Raw genomic sequence first — 15448 nt, forward strand, 5'->3', positions numbered from 1 at the left:
GCCAGAGAGTGGCGCCACAAGATCACAAAATATTCAGACGGCAGGGTCGACCTGCCTACAGATTTGAGGAGGCTGACCGAGTCATCAGCCTTCTCCCAGACTACCGCCAGGGCGTCCCCCGGGGCGTAAGTGGGAAGGTGCCGGACACGTCTGTCCCCCTTCCCCACTTAATTCAGAAGGAGTACTCCCCAGAGTTCAGAGTTAGCCGGCAAGACAGACAGAACAAAACGAAAGTACCTGGTAGGTCCGTTCAGTCAGCAGTCCGTGGCCCGGGCCAGATGGGTCTCCGCCGGATGGGTCGGAGGTCCTCGGACGACCCCACTTCCCGGCCAATGCACCAAATGTTGGAACCGAACTGTCGATTCCCTCCTGGGCAGGGGTCGCCGCGAAGGATCACCGACACGAGATTCACAGCAGAGAGTTATTTATTACTAGCGCGCTAGGGTCCCAAGCTCTAAGTTGGCCCTGGGACCTTGACTGCTTGTTACAGGCTGTTTATATAGGCAAACACAAGTTCAAACACAGCTTAGGGTGCGAAATTCAAACAAAGCTTTAGGCGCGTGGTAATTGGGTCTAGCTATGGCCTGAGCAAGGTGTCTTGTTCTAATTGGTTAGAGCAGGACCTTATGAGGTTTTTTCCTGGAGTTGTTGATTCCGGGAACTTCGAGGCAGGGTGGGACCCCCGGAATTGGCAGGGTGGGACCCCATGAGGTTGTTTCCCGGAATTGGCAGGGTGGGACCCTATCAGGGTGGGACCCTATGGAGGCAGGGTGGGACCCTATCCAGAGCCACCTGGTGTTAATTTTTTTAAGTTCTTTTTTTTATGAGGCCTAGTTTCTAAGTTTTATGCGGCCTAGTTTCAATAATAAGCTATAGGACTTTGACAGGTGCTCTCAAATACAGGCTTCTGTCTGATAACTTTGGAGATTGTGACATTGGAATAAAGAAAAATGTACAGGACTCAAAAACAGCTGAAGTGTTCATGAACTGAAGCAAAACAAGAACTAAATGGACTGAACTCAGAAAGCTGAAGCAACCTTTTTGACTTTTGCTTGGAATATTGTTGATCCTTGTTTTGCTTTTCAGAGTCAAAGAAACTTACTTTGAACTATTTACAGCATTTAATAATTAAGCAAGGTATACTCTGGTGAGCAAAATTTGGAGCATGTTTGTTTTTCTCTGGTTCCTGTAGAATTTGGAAACTGTAAATATTGTTAACGTATGGCAATATAGTTGTTTGCATCAGTGCAATAAGAATCCATTTTTCTTTTGCAACAGGACGCAATTGGAAAAACTGATAATTTTACCAAGGCTTTGACTGGAAGGGTATGCTTCACTTTAAGGAGTCAATTTCGACTTGCAGAGCCAATAAAAGCCGATTGGGGAAACTGGCCTCATACCCTTGCCTGCGCAGTCCCTGTACAGGATTCCTGACCTGTGGTCAGTAAAGAATGTCACTTTCTAACAGGTCCAGGAGCTCCAAGTTTATCTTGGGACTGTAAGAGGAGAGGATCACCCAACTCGCTGGTATCTGAGGATACAAACCCATGGCTGGGCTCAGCTTTAAAAGGTCTTATCTAAGATTCCTTGTAGAACAGAGTTCTGTCAAAACCAATCCAAAAGGCCTATGTAGAAATACTTATTCTTGCTATACTTTATGCAGATAATCAGGTCAAATATAAGACTGAAGTCTATTTTGCTAACCACTGAGTCCTATGATTTGTTTTTTTTAACAAAAAGTGAGGACTGAAGAGAGAGAAATTATGTTTTAAAACGTGTATGTCATTAAATCCTAAACTCAGTTGTTTTTAGGTGTTCACCTACATTTTAGACTAAATCTGTTTTTTCCTGTAAACCAACCAGCAATCTCTGGCTGCAGCTCAGAAAGAACAAAAGGGACAGGTAATGCAAAACTCTGGATCAATATCCTAGTTCTGAGGAGGTATCCTGCAAATCCTGCTAGAGGATGGAATAAATAGGATGCCCATCTCTCAGAGGTCGCCTTTTGGGAAAGTAAGACCAGGGGAGCTAACGAAAGCAAGCACCATGCACCCAAACCCTACAGGCATAACTGTAACTACCAGTTGTCTGGGTGTATCACAGGACATCCGTTTCTCTCCCTCGGAGGAGGACTCAGTTCCACAGCTTCACCTTAGCATTCGGCTTATAATAAGGAGTTCGTGCAGTCCCCGCTGAGACACATTTTTGTCCCAAACTCAATTCCAAGCTTCGGGTCAAAGCCCTAGGAAGGAAAACTGGATCTGAGGAATCCAGAGGCAGATGATAATGGAATTTAAAAGGCACAGCACAGGTGAGCGTGGCTGATTCCTGCCAATTAAGCCAAGCTTCAAAGGCCATGTTAGCATCCATGGCATAAATGAGGTCTAAGGAATCCAAGGTTTCTGACATCAGGGTGTACGTGGGTAAGAGTAGATGATTCCTATCTGGTAGGCCCCCTTGCTTCATGGGTGCAAGCCACCTTGGCACCCATGTAGCACCTGCCAAGGTTCCCAGGACTCTGGGAGGCAAGGATGGAAGAGGGAAAGAGAACACTCTTCCCTCTCTCCCTCATGTACCCTGGGTATCTGCTAGGAAAAAAAGGGAACCAAGGACGCCTGCTCCCCTCTTTCTAGATGAGTAACCATTCATCCGCAGTCTGTACCCCTTTCGAATGTATCCTGAACTCCTGGGACTCCTTTGAAAAACACCTTTTTCCCTTTCTCCTCCTCTGTTCTCTGTTCACAGATAGGTAATTGTGTCTCCATACTGTGGGACACTCCCCTTGGATACATCCTTCAAACTGGAAAGAGTTAATTTCCTGAACCTTTAACTGGTTGGCTCAGGATTGGACTCAGGGGAAGGGAACCAGAAGCCCAACATGTTGGCAAAAGGGTAAAGTATTTCTTCCCAGTCAAGCTTTTGGCCTCCCTCTCCCTGTGCAAACTGGTAAAAGGCCTCAGGATTTTTTAGCTGTCCTTAACACTCCCCTTGTTTCATTTTGATACATGTTTTCTAAAAACATGGTTTGTCTCTGCTTGCCTTCAGGCCATCAGACTCCAAATGGTCATGCAACTGGAGTCCCTGACGATGGCCCCTTCTGCTGGGAATGCTTAGATTGGTTTCTGAAGGAGCTCTGACTGCCATTTTTCCAAAACAGGGGTCCCTTTCAGCAGGAAGCAGTTAAGATCAGACCTTGTCCTTATTCTAATGGAAGCTAGATGGACTTTTTTAGAGGGAAGAATGAGACAGCCAGGTGGGAGGGGGTCCCCAGAGAAACTCCAACCAGCCTGTGCACTGGTAGGAGTACACACTGGGGTGGAGCCACAGAAGTTCACTCCATTTGCTGTGGGGAGGAGCCAGGCTCCTCCTGGGTAGAACCTGGGATTCAATCTATGAGGCGGGAAGCATACCAGCAAGAACTCTGGCTTTGGTGAGGGTCCTTGTCCCCCCTTTTTTTTCCTTTTCACAGATAAAACCCTGCCTTACCCACCCTTCAAATCATCTGTGAGCCTAAATTTTTGTGGCCATGTGATAAGGACCCCATCTTTAGCTGAATTAAGGAAAAGTCCTACAACACTGTTTTCCCCTGTATTTGTTCTGGTCAGAAGTCATCAAATGTGTGACTAACATCCAGGAAACATGGAAAGTGTGGGACCTGATAGTGAGCAGCCATTAATGGACTAACTCATCCAGGATGAAGAGGGCCTCAGACTTAGAGCAGCTGTCTGTCCTTTCAGGTTACTCTCACTGTGTTGTGAAAGTGTCTGTTGGTTTCTGAAGCATGTGTGTTACCTGCATCACATAGCTACTTCCTATCCTAGCAATACATCCAAAATAAAGCTCTGGTAGAGTCAGGTTAACTTTGGAAACTGATTAGTGTTGTTTTATTTTTTAGTAATTTTTTTCAGTAATTTCTTAGCAGTTTCTAGTGGTTGTTATCTATGAGGATGATGGACTTTTTCCCCTAGATGTTAACTGCAGTGGCCTTTCTCTTCTGAGCCAGGATGTTATAGTGGTCGTACATCCCTTGGCAGATGGGGTGGCCTGACTTTGAGATGGGCCTCTGGAGGCCCCTGGATGCTAGGCTAGGGATGCTGAGCTGCTATTGATCAGGAAGTGATCAGATACTTCCTGGCAACACTGGAAGGGACCCATGAGGATAGAATCTCCTGTTTGAAGATACAGGAACCATGTAAGGTGATACTGCCAGAATCAGGAGCAAGGCTGTTCTGTCTCCTGACCAGCAGGCCAGACTCAGGGGACCAGATCTTCCTGGGCTTGGCCTCAACATTCCCTAGCAACATCCTCTGCTGAGTGTGTGAAAATGTTGCTTCTCCAAATGAATGAGGACAGTGGGGACCAAAGCCTTTCTTGGACAGGATTTTCAGCCTCCCCTGGCTTGTCCCAATGAGATGTGTATAGGATAGTAGGTTAGAAAAAGCACAGACCCGCAATTCTCATTTAAATTGTTTATTCTCATAGAATTTTGTTTTTCTTTGTTAGGACCAAAAATGTGTTTCTCACTAGAAAATGCCAACTTTTATCAGTCATCAGTGGCCTGTGAGTTCATGGACTTGGAAGATTGTCCCTAACATGTTCACAGAGTACACACTTGTAGTCTGAGGGGCCTTCCTCCTCCTCATCAGGGGGCTCATTTGTAGACATGACTGAGATGGCAACCGACAGAATAGAGTAACGGGTATTGTACAAAGACATTACACAATCATAGTCTGGGTAAACCAAGGTACTAGGCACTTCCCCTGTGCTTTCCATCCCTGTGCACTTCCCCTGTGCAGTAGTCAAAGATGCAAATGTGACATCCTCAGAGGTGCCCTCCCCACTTGGGTCATTTGGCTCCTGTGGGGGCCCACTTCCCAGGGAATGCCCAGTGATACTGTTCATGGAACACATACCAGGGGACATGAAGGACTGGGTGTCACTGGGTCCCTGAATATTGTTGGCTTCTTTCATGGCATTATTGTGATGAAATCGGGGGGAGTGTCTTATAGGTACCAGCTTCTTTCTCTTTGGAGCTGGGACACGGGTTGCTTGCTGAGCGGTGTTTCTGAGGTCATCTTTAATCTGGATATTCTCAAGTAGCCTGGGCGTGTCTCTCTGAAAATTGGAGTTGTGGTAGATCTGAAACAAAATGAAACATTTTAGTAATTCTGGGATAAATTGTTTATTCCTTTCATCCCCCCCTCCCAAAATGATGGTCTTGTTTTACAATGGAGAAAAGAATGTTTTAAGTGGCAGCAAGTGTGGTTATGCTCTACAGCATGACCTGACTAAAGATAAACAATTCATAGGTCAAGGCAGTAATATATAAATAGCATGGATTTTGATATTAAACTGCAACCCCCTTAGAGGTAATATGCAGGTCCGCATAATATGATGCTTACATTATCTCTAAGGGGGTTGTAGTTTAATATCAAAATCCATACTTTTTAAGTTCTATACTTTTCATCTTTCAGTAAACAATATTTCACATTTTAAAATGCTATCTTTGACACTTAAGCTCTTACAGTATATTCTTTATATTAGTGTCTTATGAAGATATGTTTGAGAAAGAGAGAAAAGGGATTACAGAAATGCTTTCTACTTTACCATCATTTTCTTGTTTCCTGGAGAGTTGCTTGGGCGTGTTTTGCAGAATCCATAGAGGTTCAGTTGGCGAATGAAACTCTTCAAGCTGTCTGTTTCGAAGATCCTCTCTGCACCTCTCCGTTGAAGAACTTCCCTCTGGAAGAGATCCTTCTTGATGATCATGGTGTCTCCATCATCGTTCCAGCTCACAGACTTGAATGTGTCTTCCTCCACCATCATCCAAAGCTTTCTTTGTGGTTGTCTTCCGTGTTGACTACGGATTGGTTTCGGTCTTCTGGTGGTGAGTTAACTTGGGAGCCTGGATCTTGGCTCACGGCGTGGTCCTTGTGTCTGTCCAAAACCTCGCTGGAATCTGGATTTGGATCAGGTGAAGAACTAAATGGGTCCCCGCTTGTTGGCTCTCCACCAACAGACGGGGCCAGCTTGTCTTCATATTCCTGTTCGGTGTTCTGACTCGCCATGGAGCTACACCAGAATCAGGAGCATTTTGTACCCAAGACCCTTATCACTGTCCTAGCAAGTCCAAAATGCCTTCAGTCAGAGTAGGCGTGCCCAGTAAATACCGTCCACAAAATTCTAGAGTCTCGGTATCGGGGCAACCAGCGGCTTAACTCACCATCTGCCGTATTTGTCGCACGATGTCACAAAGGTGGCTCTCAGCCAATCTGGAGAGGGGACGCTGGCCAGGTGTTGGGGGAGTAGACAGGTGGCATGGCCTTCAGCTTCTCCTTTTTCTAAAAGTATAAACAGGCATGGTTCAAGTTCCCAGAAAAGTCTCCCATCTTCTGAAAGTCACATTGTGTCACAGGGCCAGGCCCCAGATGAGCTGAGAAACCATGGCTCTGTGGCCACTCCCAACCCTGAAGACAGGGGAGGTCTGTTGCTGGTCTCTCTGATTTGCTCAAGGGGAAGCCTCCATTTAGCTCTAGCTTGGGTTTCCCCAAGACTGCCTGAGTCAGCCGGGCACGGTGGCTCATGCCTGTAATCCCAGCACTTTGGGAGGCCAAGGTGGGCGGATCATGAAGTCAGGAGATCGAGACCATCCTGGCTAACACAGTGAAACCCTGTCTCTACTAAAAGTACAAAAAAATTAGCTGGGCATGGTGGCGGGAGCCTATAGTCCCAGCTAGTCAGGAGGCTGAGGCAGGAGAATGGTGTGAACCTGGGAGGTGGAGCTTGCAGTGAGCTGAGATTGTGCCACTGCACTCCAGCCTGGGCGACAGGGCAAGACTCTGTCGCACAAGAAAAAAAAAAAAAGACTGCCTGAGTCAGACGGGTCCCTCACAGGTGACTGTGCCTTCCAGGAGATGGTGGTCCGTACTAGACTGGCCTATTCTGGATTGGTAGCACCCCATTTTCCAGCCCCCCCATCTCCTTCCTGCTTTGGTCTCTTCCAGCTACTCCTAATGGTTGGTGGGATGTGCTCCAATGGGCCCAGATGAAGTGTTTCTTATTCCACTTGGTCGAGTTGTTCCCAGAGTGGTGCTGTGCCTGAGCATGGTGGGAGCACTCCCCTCACTCCTCTACCACTGTGTTACCCAGAGCACCATTTGTGGTTGGATGGCCACATCCTCAGCTGTGCTTTGGAGTCCCCTGTGGAGCTCTGCTTGCCCCTGCATCTCACCCTCTTGCAGATCACAACAGGAGATTATCTTTAGTTTCTATTCTTGCCTATAAGTACTGTTCTCATTGCCCAAGACATGCTCACTTCATGTAATCCAACACAAAACTGCCCATTATTGTATATTTGAAAATAGATGAGAGTCTGGGTGTGTGATGAGGGGATGATCAGGAGGACAGAGAAAACCCAAATGAAAGTCATCTTCAACCACAGATGAGAGGATACAACAGTCTTTTTGGTGATATATTTTCTCTAGCCATTGTAGCCAACTTTGTTCTTAATATTCACTCTGTATAAAGAGATGGAGTGATACAGTGGAAAGGCCCTAGGCTGAAAGGACCCTGGGTCCTCATTCCACTGAGTAGCACCCTTTGCCGTCTCTGAGGGTCACCACTGACCACGAGCAGGGTTGGAAGAGGCTCTCCCAAGGTGCCTTTCAGTCTCAGGGTTCCCTAATCATTCATAGTGCCCCCACAGCTAACTCAGGCATGAGGACCAGTGGCCCCATGGAAAGTGGTCTCAGTCCTGACTCACTGCTGCTTCTGTGTAGCTGTTTAGTGATGGAGAACAGTGCTGAGCTCTCGACTATGGGGTCCTAAGGCCTGGAGCCAGCCATGGGGCAAGACTCACTGTGTAGGCCTTGCCTGCCACATATTCCTCCAGGGCCTCCCTCGTCCTCTCACTGGCTTCCCAGGAGCTTCTTCCTTACTGGTCTCTCTTTTGGGCTCTAGGATGTGTCCATACAGTTGTTTCATCCCATCTTGGAGGGGTCTTTCTAAACTGTGACTTGGAACTTGTCAGTTGCTTAGGCACCAACACCTCATACCTCCCAGGCCTTCCTTTCCCAGCCTTGTTAGCCACTGGGCTCCTCTTTCTTATACACTTAGACATCTGCCATGCCATCTGCCCTTAACCCTCCTTCACTCAGCATTTGCTTGGTGCTGGGTCCTGGGTAAAACAATTCTCAACCTCTGGTTCCCCCAGTGCTGTTTTCTGAGCACACTGTGAACTTCCTTGCTGGTGTTGGTGCTTGTACTGCCCCTCCTACAGAAATGCCCTTCCACCCAGAAGCCACTCAGTGTGTTAGGGTCCAGGTCACTCCATGAGGTCACCTGGCAAGACTTGTTCCCAGGGGCTGGCCCAGCACAGCTCTCCACCATTGGTTGGGTGGATCCCGAGTACCTGCGATGTTGGGCATGTTGATGGGCTGTCTCCCCTCTGGACTAGGAGGTCCTTGAGTATGGCCAAGACCATGGTGTGAATGTGACCTTCAATACATACAAGTTGGAATGAAGAAAGTTCTGTGTCATAAGTAGCTGAGTGGGGTTTAGCATCCTCGGGCATGACTCTGCATTAGAATAGTGATGATAGGACAGTTATTGTGAGCTCCTATGTCACGCTGCTTTGCTAAGCACTCCACTGGTCTGTGTCAATTACTGTACACAACCATCTCTCGGGTGAGTGTTAGGAATGAGCCCATCTCTCCAATGAGCCAACCTAGGCCATTGAGGGATTGAGCCATGGTGCAGGTTCCACAGTGAGGAAGCAACAGGGCCAGAATAGGCCCACATGGTCAGACTGTCAGACTCACAATCTCACTCAAGTAGAATAAATGTTCCAGTGATCTGAGCAGAAAAGGTGGGCATCGTATATAGAAAATTGTTGGAGAGGGCCGGGCGTGGTGGCTCAAGCCTGTAATCCCAGCACTTTGGGAGGCCGAGACGGGTGGATCACAAGGTCAGGAGATCGAGACCATCCTGGCTAACACAGTGAAACCCCGTCTCTACTAAAAAATACAAAAACCTAGCCGGGCGAGCTGGCGGGCGCCTGTGGTCCCAGCTACTCGGGAGGCTGAGGCAGGAGAATGGCGTGAACCCGGGAGGCGGAGCTTGCAGTGAGCTGAGATCAGGCCACTGCACTCCAGCCTGGGCAACAGAGCGAGACTCCGTCTCAAAAAAAAAAAAAAAAAAAAAAAAAAGAAAATTGTTGGAGAAAGCAGAAACAGAAAACAAAGAGCAGACTAGTCATTGATATGGTTTGGCTGTTTTGTCCCTCCAAATCTCATCTGAAATGTGACCTTCATTGTTGGAGGTGATCTTAGTGGGAAGTATTTGGGTCATGGGAGTATGTTTCTCATGAATGGCTTGGTGCTGTCCTCATGGTAATGAGTGACTTCTCACTCTGTAAGTTCACGTGAGATTTGGTTGTTTAAAAAAGCCTGACAGTGGCCGGGCGCGGTGGCTCAAGCCTGTAATCCCAGCACTTTGGGAGGCCGAGACGGGCGGATCACGAGGTCAGGAGATCGAGACCATCCTGGCGAACACAGTGAAACCCCGTCTCTACTAAAAAATACAAAAAACTAGCCGGGCGAGGCGGCGGGCGCCTGTAGTCCCAGCTACTCGGGAGGCTGAGGCAGGAGAATGGCATAAACCCGGGGGGCGGAGCTTGCAGTGAGCTGAGATCCGGCCACTGCACTCCAGCCCGGGCGACAGAGCCAGACTCCGTCTCAAAAAAAAAAAAAAAAAAAAAAAGGCTGACAGTTCCTTGTTCTCTCTCTTGCCATGTGATACACAGATTCCCCTTTTGCCTTCTCTCGTGATTGGAAGCTTCCTGAGCCCTCACCAGAAGCAGATGCTGGCACCACGATTCTTGTACAGCCTGCAAAAATGGGAGCCAAAATAAATCTTTTCTTTATAAATTACCCAGACTCAAGTATTCCTTTATAGCAATGCAAAACTGACTAACATGTAAAACTGGTTCAGGAATTGTGTGTGGCTATAACAATATCTGAAGATGTGGAAGCAGCTTTGGAACTGGGTAGTGGCAGGGGTTGGAAGAGTTTGGAGATCTCTGTAGAAGACAGGAAGATGAAGGGATGTTTCAAACTTCTTAGAGACTTGTTAAGTAGTTTTGACCAAAATGATGATGGAAATATGGACAGTGAATGCCAGGGTGATAAGGTCTCAGATGGAAATGAGGAATTTATTGGGACTGGAGCAAAGTTCACCCTTGTTATACTTTAGCAAATAACTTGGCTGTGTTGTGTCCATGCCCTAGGGATCTGTGGAAGTTTGAACTTAAGAGTGATGGCTTAAGGTATCTGGTTGAAGAGATTTCTAAGCAGCAAAGCATTCAACATGTGGCATGGTTGCTTCTGACAGCATATTCTCAGATGTGGGAGCAAAGGGATGACTTACAGTTGGAATTTACAATTAAAAGGGAAGCAGAACATAAAAGTTTGGAAAATTTGCAGCCTGGCCATGATGTAAGGAAGGAAAGAGCATTTTTGAGGATGAATACAAGTGGGCTGCTGAGGAACCACTTGCTAGAGAGATTTACATGACTGAAAGGGAGCCAAGTGCTAATATCTAACACAATGGGAAAAAACCCTTGAAGGCATTTCAGAAATCTTCTAGACAGCCTCTCCCATCATAGGCCCAGTGGGCTAGGGGGATTGAATGACTTGGGGAGGCCAAGCCTGGGACCCTGCTGCCCTACATAGTCTTAGGACATTGCTCCCCACATCCCTCCTGCTTCAGCTTCAGCCATGGCTTAAAGGGCCCAAGGCACAGCTCAGCCTTGGAGGGCACAAGCTGTAAGCCTTGGTGGCTTCCCCATGGTGTAAAGTCTGCAGGAGCACAGAATGTAAGAGCAAAAGAGGCTTGGCAGCCTCCACTAGATTTCAGAGGATATGTTCGAAGGCCTGGGTGCCTAGGTAGAAGCCTGGTGCAGGGGCAGATCCCCTGCAGACAGACTTTTCTAGGATAGTGACCCAGGGAAATATGGGGTTGGAGCCCCTACATGGAGTCCCAACTGGGGCACTGCTGAGTAGAACTTTGAGAAGGGGGCTGATACTGGAAGAGCCACCAGCATCTTGCACCCTGAGACTGAAAAGGCCATGGACACTCAACTCTAACTCATGAGAGCAGCCATGGGGGCTGGCCCCAGCAAAGCCACAGGGGCAGAGATGACCAAGGCCTTGGCAGCCCACCCCTTGCACCAGTGTGCCCTGGATGCAGGACATGGAGTCAAAGGACATTATTTTGGAACTTTAAAATTTAATGATGACTGTGCTGGGATTCAGACTTACCTGGGGCCTGTTGCCCCTTTATTTTGGCTGATTTCTCCCTTTTGGAGTGGGAATGTTTACCCAATGCCTGTATCACCATTGTATCCTGGAATTAAATAACTTGTTTTCGATCTTACAAGCTCATAGGCAGAAGGAAAATGCCTCAAGTCTCAGAAGAGATTTTGGAAGTTTCAGTAGATGCTGAAATGAGATGAGACTTTTGAGGAACTATTGGGATGGGATGATTGTGTTTTGCAGTGTGAAAAGGACAGGGGATTTGGAGGGCCAGGAGCAAAATAATACAGTTTGGATGTTGTGGCCCCTCCAAATCTCATGTTAAAATGTGACCTCCAATGTTGGAAGTGGGCCTGTTGGGAGGTGTTTGAGTCATGGGGGTGGGTCCCTCATGAATAGCTTGTTGTTGTCCTTACAGTAATGAGTGAGTTCTCACTCTGAGTTCACATGAGATTATGGTTTGGCCTTGTGTCCCCACCCAAATCTCACTTTGAATTGTAATCCTCATAATTCTCATGTGTCAAGGGTGGGACCAGGTGGAGGTAATGGCATCATGGTGGCAGTTTCCCCCATGCTGTTCTCATGATAGTGAGTGAGTTTCACAAGATCTGATGGTTTTATAAGCATCTCTGGCATTTTGCCTGCTTACACTCATTCTCTCTCTTGCTGCCCTGTGAAGAGAAGAGGTGACTTCTACCATGATTGTAGGTTTCCTGAGGCCTCCCCAGCCATGCAGAACTGTGAGTCAATTAAACCTCTTTTCTTTATAAGTTACACAGTCTCAGGTATTTCTTCAAAGCAGCATGAGAATAGACTAATACAGTAAATTGATACCATGGAGAGTGAGGTGCTGCTATAAAGATATCCAAAAATGTGGAAGCGACTTTGGAACTGGATAACAGGCAGAGATTGGAACAGTTTGGAGGGCTCAGAAGAAAATAGGAGGCCAAACGTTCTTTGCCGAGAGTCGTCAGGGTTTCCTGCTTCAACAGTGCTTGGACGGAACCCAGTGCTTGTCCCCCATCCCGGCCAGCCGCCCATAGCCAGCCCTCCGTCACCTCTTCACCGCGTCCTCAGACCGCCCCAAGGCCCCCGCCGCTGCTCCAGCGCCACGCGGCCACCGCCGCCACCACCACCGCCGCCTGTCCTTAGCCTCCGCCATGACGACCGCGTCCACCTCACAGGTGCACCAGAACTACCACCAGGACTCAGAGGCCGCCATCAACTGCCAGATCAACCTGGAGCTCTACGCTTCCTACGTTTACCTGTCGATGTCTTACTACTTTGACTGCGATGATGTGGCTTTGAAGAACTTTGCCAAATACTTTCTTCACCAATCTCATGAGGAAAGGGAACATGCCGAGAAACTGATGAAGCTGCAGAACCAACGAGGTGGCCGAATCTTCCTTCAGGATATTAAGAAACCAGACTACGACAACTGGGAGAGCGGGCTGAATGCGATGGAGTGTGCTTTACATTTGGAAAAAAAATGTGAATCAGTCACTACTGGAACTGCACAAACTGGCCACTGACAAAAATGACCCCCATTTGTGTGACTTCATTGAGATACATTACCTGAATGAACAGGTGAAAGCTATCAAAGAATTGGGTGACCACGTGACCAACTTGCGCAAGATGGGAGCACCCGAATCTGGCTTGGCAGAGTATCTCTTTGACAAGCACACCCTGGGAGACAGTGATAATGAAAGCCAAGCCTCAGGCTAATTTCCTCATAGCCATGGGGTGACTTCCCTGGTCACGAAGGCAGTGCATGCATGTTGGGGTTTCCTTTACCTTTTCTATAAGTTGTACCAAAACATCCACTTAAGTTCTTTGATTTGTACCATTCCTTCAAATAAAGAAATTTGGTACCAAAAAAAAAAAAAAAAAGAAAATAGGAAGATTTGGGAAAGTTTGGAACTTCCTAGAGACTGTTGAATGGCTTTGACCAGAATGCTGATAGTGATATGGACAATGAAGTTCAGGCTGAGGTGGTCTCAGATAGAGATAGGAACTTGTTGAGAATTGGAATGAAGTTGACTCTTGCTATGCTTTAACAAAGAGACTAATGGCATTTTGCCCCTGATTTAGAGATCTGTGTAACTTTGAACTTGGGAGAGATGATTTAGGATATCTGGTGGAAGAAATTTCTAAGCATCAAAGTGCACAAGATGTGACTTGGTGCTCTTAAAAGTATTCAGTTTTCTGCATTCACAAAGATATGGTTTGGAATTGGAACTTATGTTTAAAAGGGAAGCAGAGCATAAAAGTTTGGAAAATTTGCAGCCTGATGATGCAATAGAAAAGGAAAACCCATTTTATTAGAAGAAATTCAAGTCAGCTGCAGAAATTTGCATAAGTAAAGAGGAGCCAAGTGTTAATCACCAGGACAATGGGGAAAATGTCTCCAGGGCATGTCAGAGGTCTTTATGGCAGCCCCTCTCATTAAAGGCCTGGAGGTCTAAAAGGCAAAAATGGTTCCATGGGCCAGGCCCAAGGCCTTGCAGTCTCAAGACTTGGTACCCTGCATCCCAGCTGTGGCTAAAAGGGACCAAGGTACAGCTCAGGCCATTGCTTCAGAAGGTGCAAGCCCCCAGGCTTGGCAGATTCCATGTGATGTTGGTCCTGCGGGTGCACAGATGACAAGAATTAAGGTTTGGAAACCTCCACCTAGATTTCAGGGGATCTATGGAAACATCTGGATGTCAAGGCAGAGGTGTGGTGCAGGGGTAGAGCCCTCATGGAGTACCTCTGCTAGGGCAGTGAGAAAGGGGAATGTGGGGTTGGAGCCCCCACGGAGTCCCCACTGAGGCACTGTCTAGTGGAGCTATGAGGAGAGGGCCACCATCCTCCAGACCCCAGAATGGTAGATCATTGACAGCTTGCACCGTGCACCTGGAAAAGCTTCAGACACTCAATGTCAGCCTGGGAAAGCAGCTGGGAAGGGTACTGTACTCTTCAAAGCTACAAAGGGAGGAGCTGCCCAAGATCATGGGAGCCCACCTCTTGCATCAGCATGACCTGGATGTGAGACATGGAGTCAAAGGAGATGATTTCAGAGCTTTAAGATTTAATGACTGCCCTGTTGGATTTTGGAATTGCAGGGGCCTGTGGCCCCTTATTTTGGCCAATTTCTCCCTTTTGGAATGGGAGCATTTACCCAATGCCTGTACCTTCATTGTATTTTGGAAGTAACTAACTTCTTTTTGATTTTACAGGCTCCTAGGTGGAAGGGACTTGGCATATCTCAGATGAGACTTTGGACTTGGACTTTTGAGTTAATGCTGAAATGAGTTAAGACTTTGGGGGATAGTTGAGAAGGCATGATTGGTCTTGAAATGTGAGGACATGAGATTTGGGAGGGACCAGGGGCAGAATGATGTGGTTAGACTTTGTGTCCTCACCCAAATGTCATCTTGAATTGTAATCCTTATAATCCCCACATGTCAAGGGAGAGAACAGGTGGAGGTCATTAAATCATGGGGGCAGTTTCCCCCATGCTGTTCTCATGATAGTGAGTTCTCACAAGATATGAGGTTTTTATAAGGGGCTCTTCCCCCTTTGCTCAGCACTTCTCCTTCTTGCCACCTTGTGAATAAGATGCCTTGCTTCCCCTTCACCTTCCACCATGATTGTAAACTTCCATAGGCCTCCCCAGTCATGCTGAACTGTGAATCAATTAAACCTCTTTTCCTTATAAATTACCCAGTCTCAGGCAGTTCTTTATAGCAGTATGAAAATGGACTAATACATGGTTGTTTAAAAGAGCCTGGAAACTCCTCCCTTTCTTTCTTGCTTGCTCTCTCACCGTGCGATACACTCTCTCCCCCTTTGCCTTCTGCCATAATTGGAAGCTTCCTGAGCCCTCACAAGAAGCAGATTGTGTCACTATGCTTCCCGTACAGCCTACAGAACCATAAGCCAAAATAAACTTCTTTTAATGACAAATTACCCAGCCTCAGGTATTCTTTTATAGTAACAGGAAACTGATGAACATCATTTCAAAGTTACTTTCAATCTAGGATTAAAACAGAGAGGACTTCCTTATTATGCTGGCTTAGGTTAAATTGAATCTTCTGGGATTTTTGTATTTGTTTTTTGAAAATTGGCCTACTTGAAAGTTCAGTATGATTATG

General features: G+C 47.1%; 1 protein-coding gene and 1 pseudogene across 1 annotated transcript; one reads left to right on the forward strand and one right to left on the reverse strand.

Annotated features, from left to right (window-relative positions):
- The first annotated feature begins 764 nt into the window (after window positions 1-764).
- LOC139360795 (ferritin heavy chain pseudogene) lies at window positions 765-15013 on the forward strand (annotated as a pseudogene).
- LOC105495901 (heat shock transcription factor, X-linked member 3-like) lies at window positions 4567-6122 on the reverse strand. The gene is given in 3 exon segments (XM_011765835.3): window positions 4567-5139; window positions 5608-5840; window positions 5843-6122. Coding segments are annotated over 3 exon segments (1032 nt in total). The 5' UTR covers window positions 6069-6122.
- Window positions 15014-15448: the final 435 nt, after the last annotated feature.

This window comes from Macaca nemestrina, chromosome X (assembly GCF_043159975.1).
Source record: "Macaca nemestrina isolate mMacNem1 chromosome X, mMacNem.hap1, whole genome shotgun sequence".
Classification (NCBI taxonomy): domain Eukaryota; kingdom Metazoa; phylum Chordata; class Mammalia; order Primates; family Cercopithecidae; genus Macaca; species Macaca nemestrina.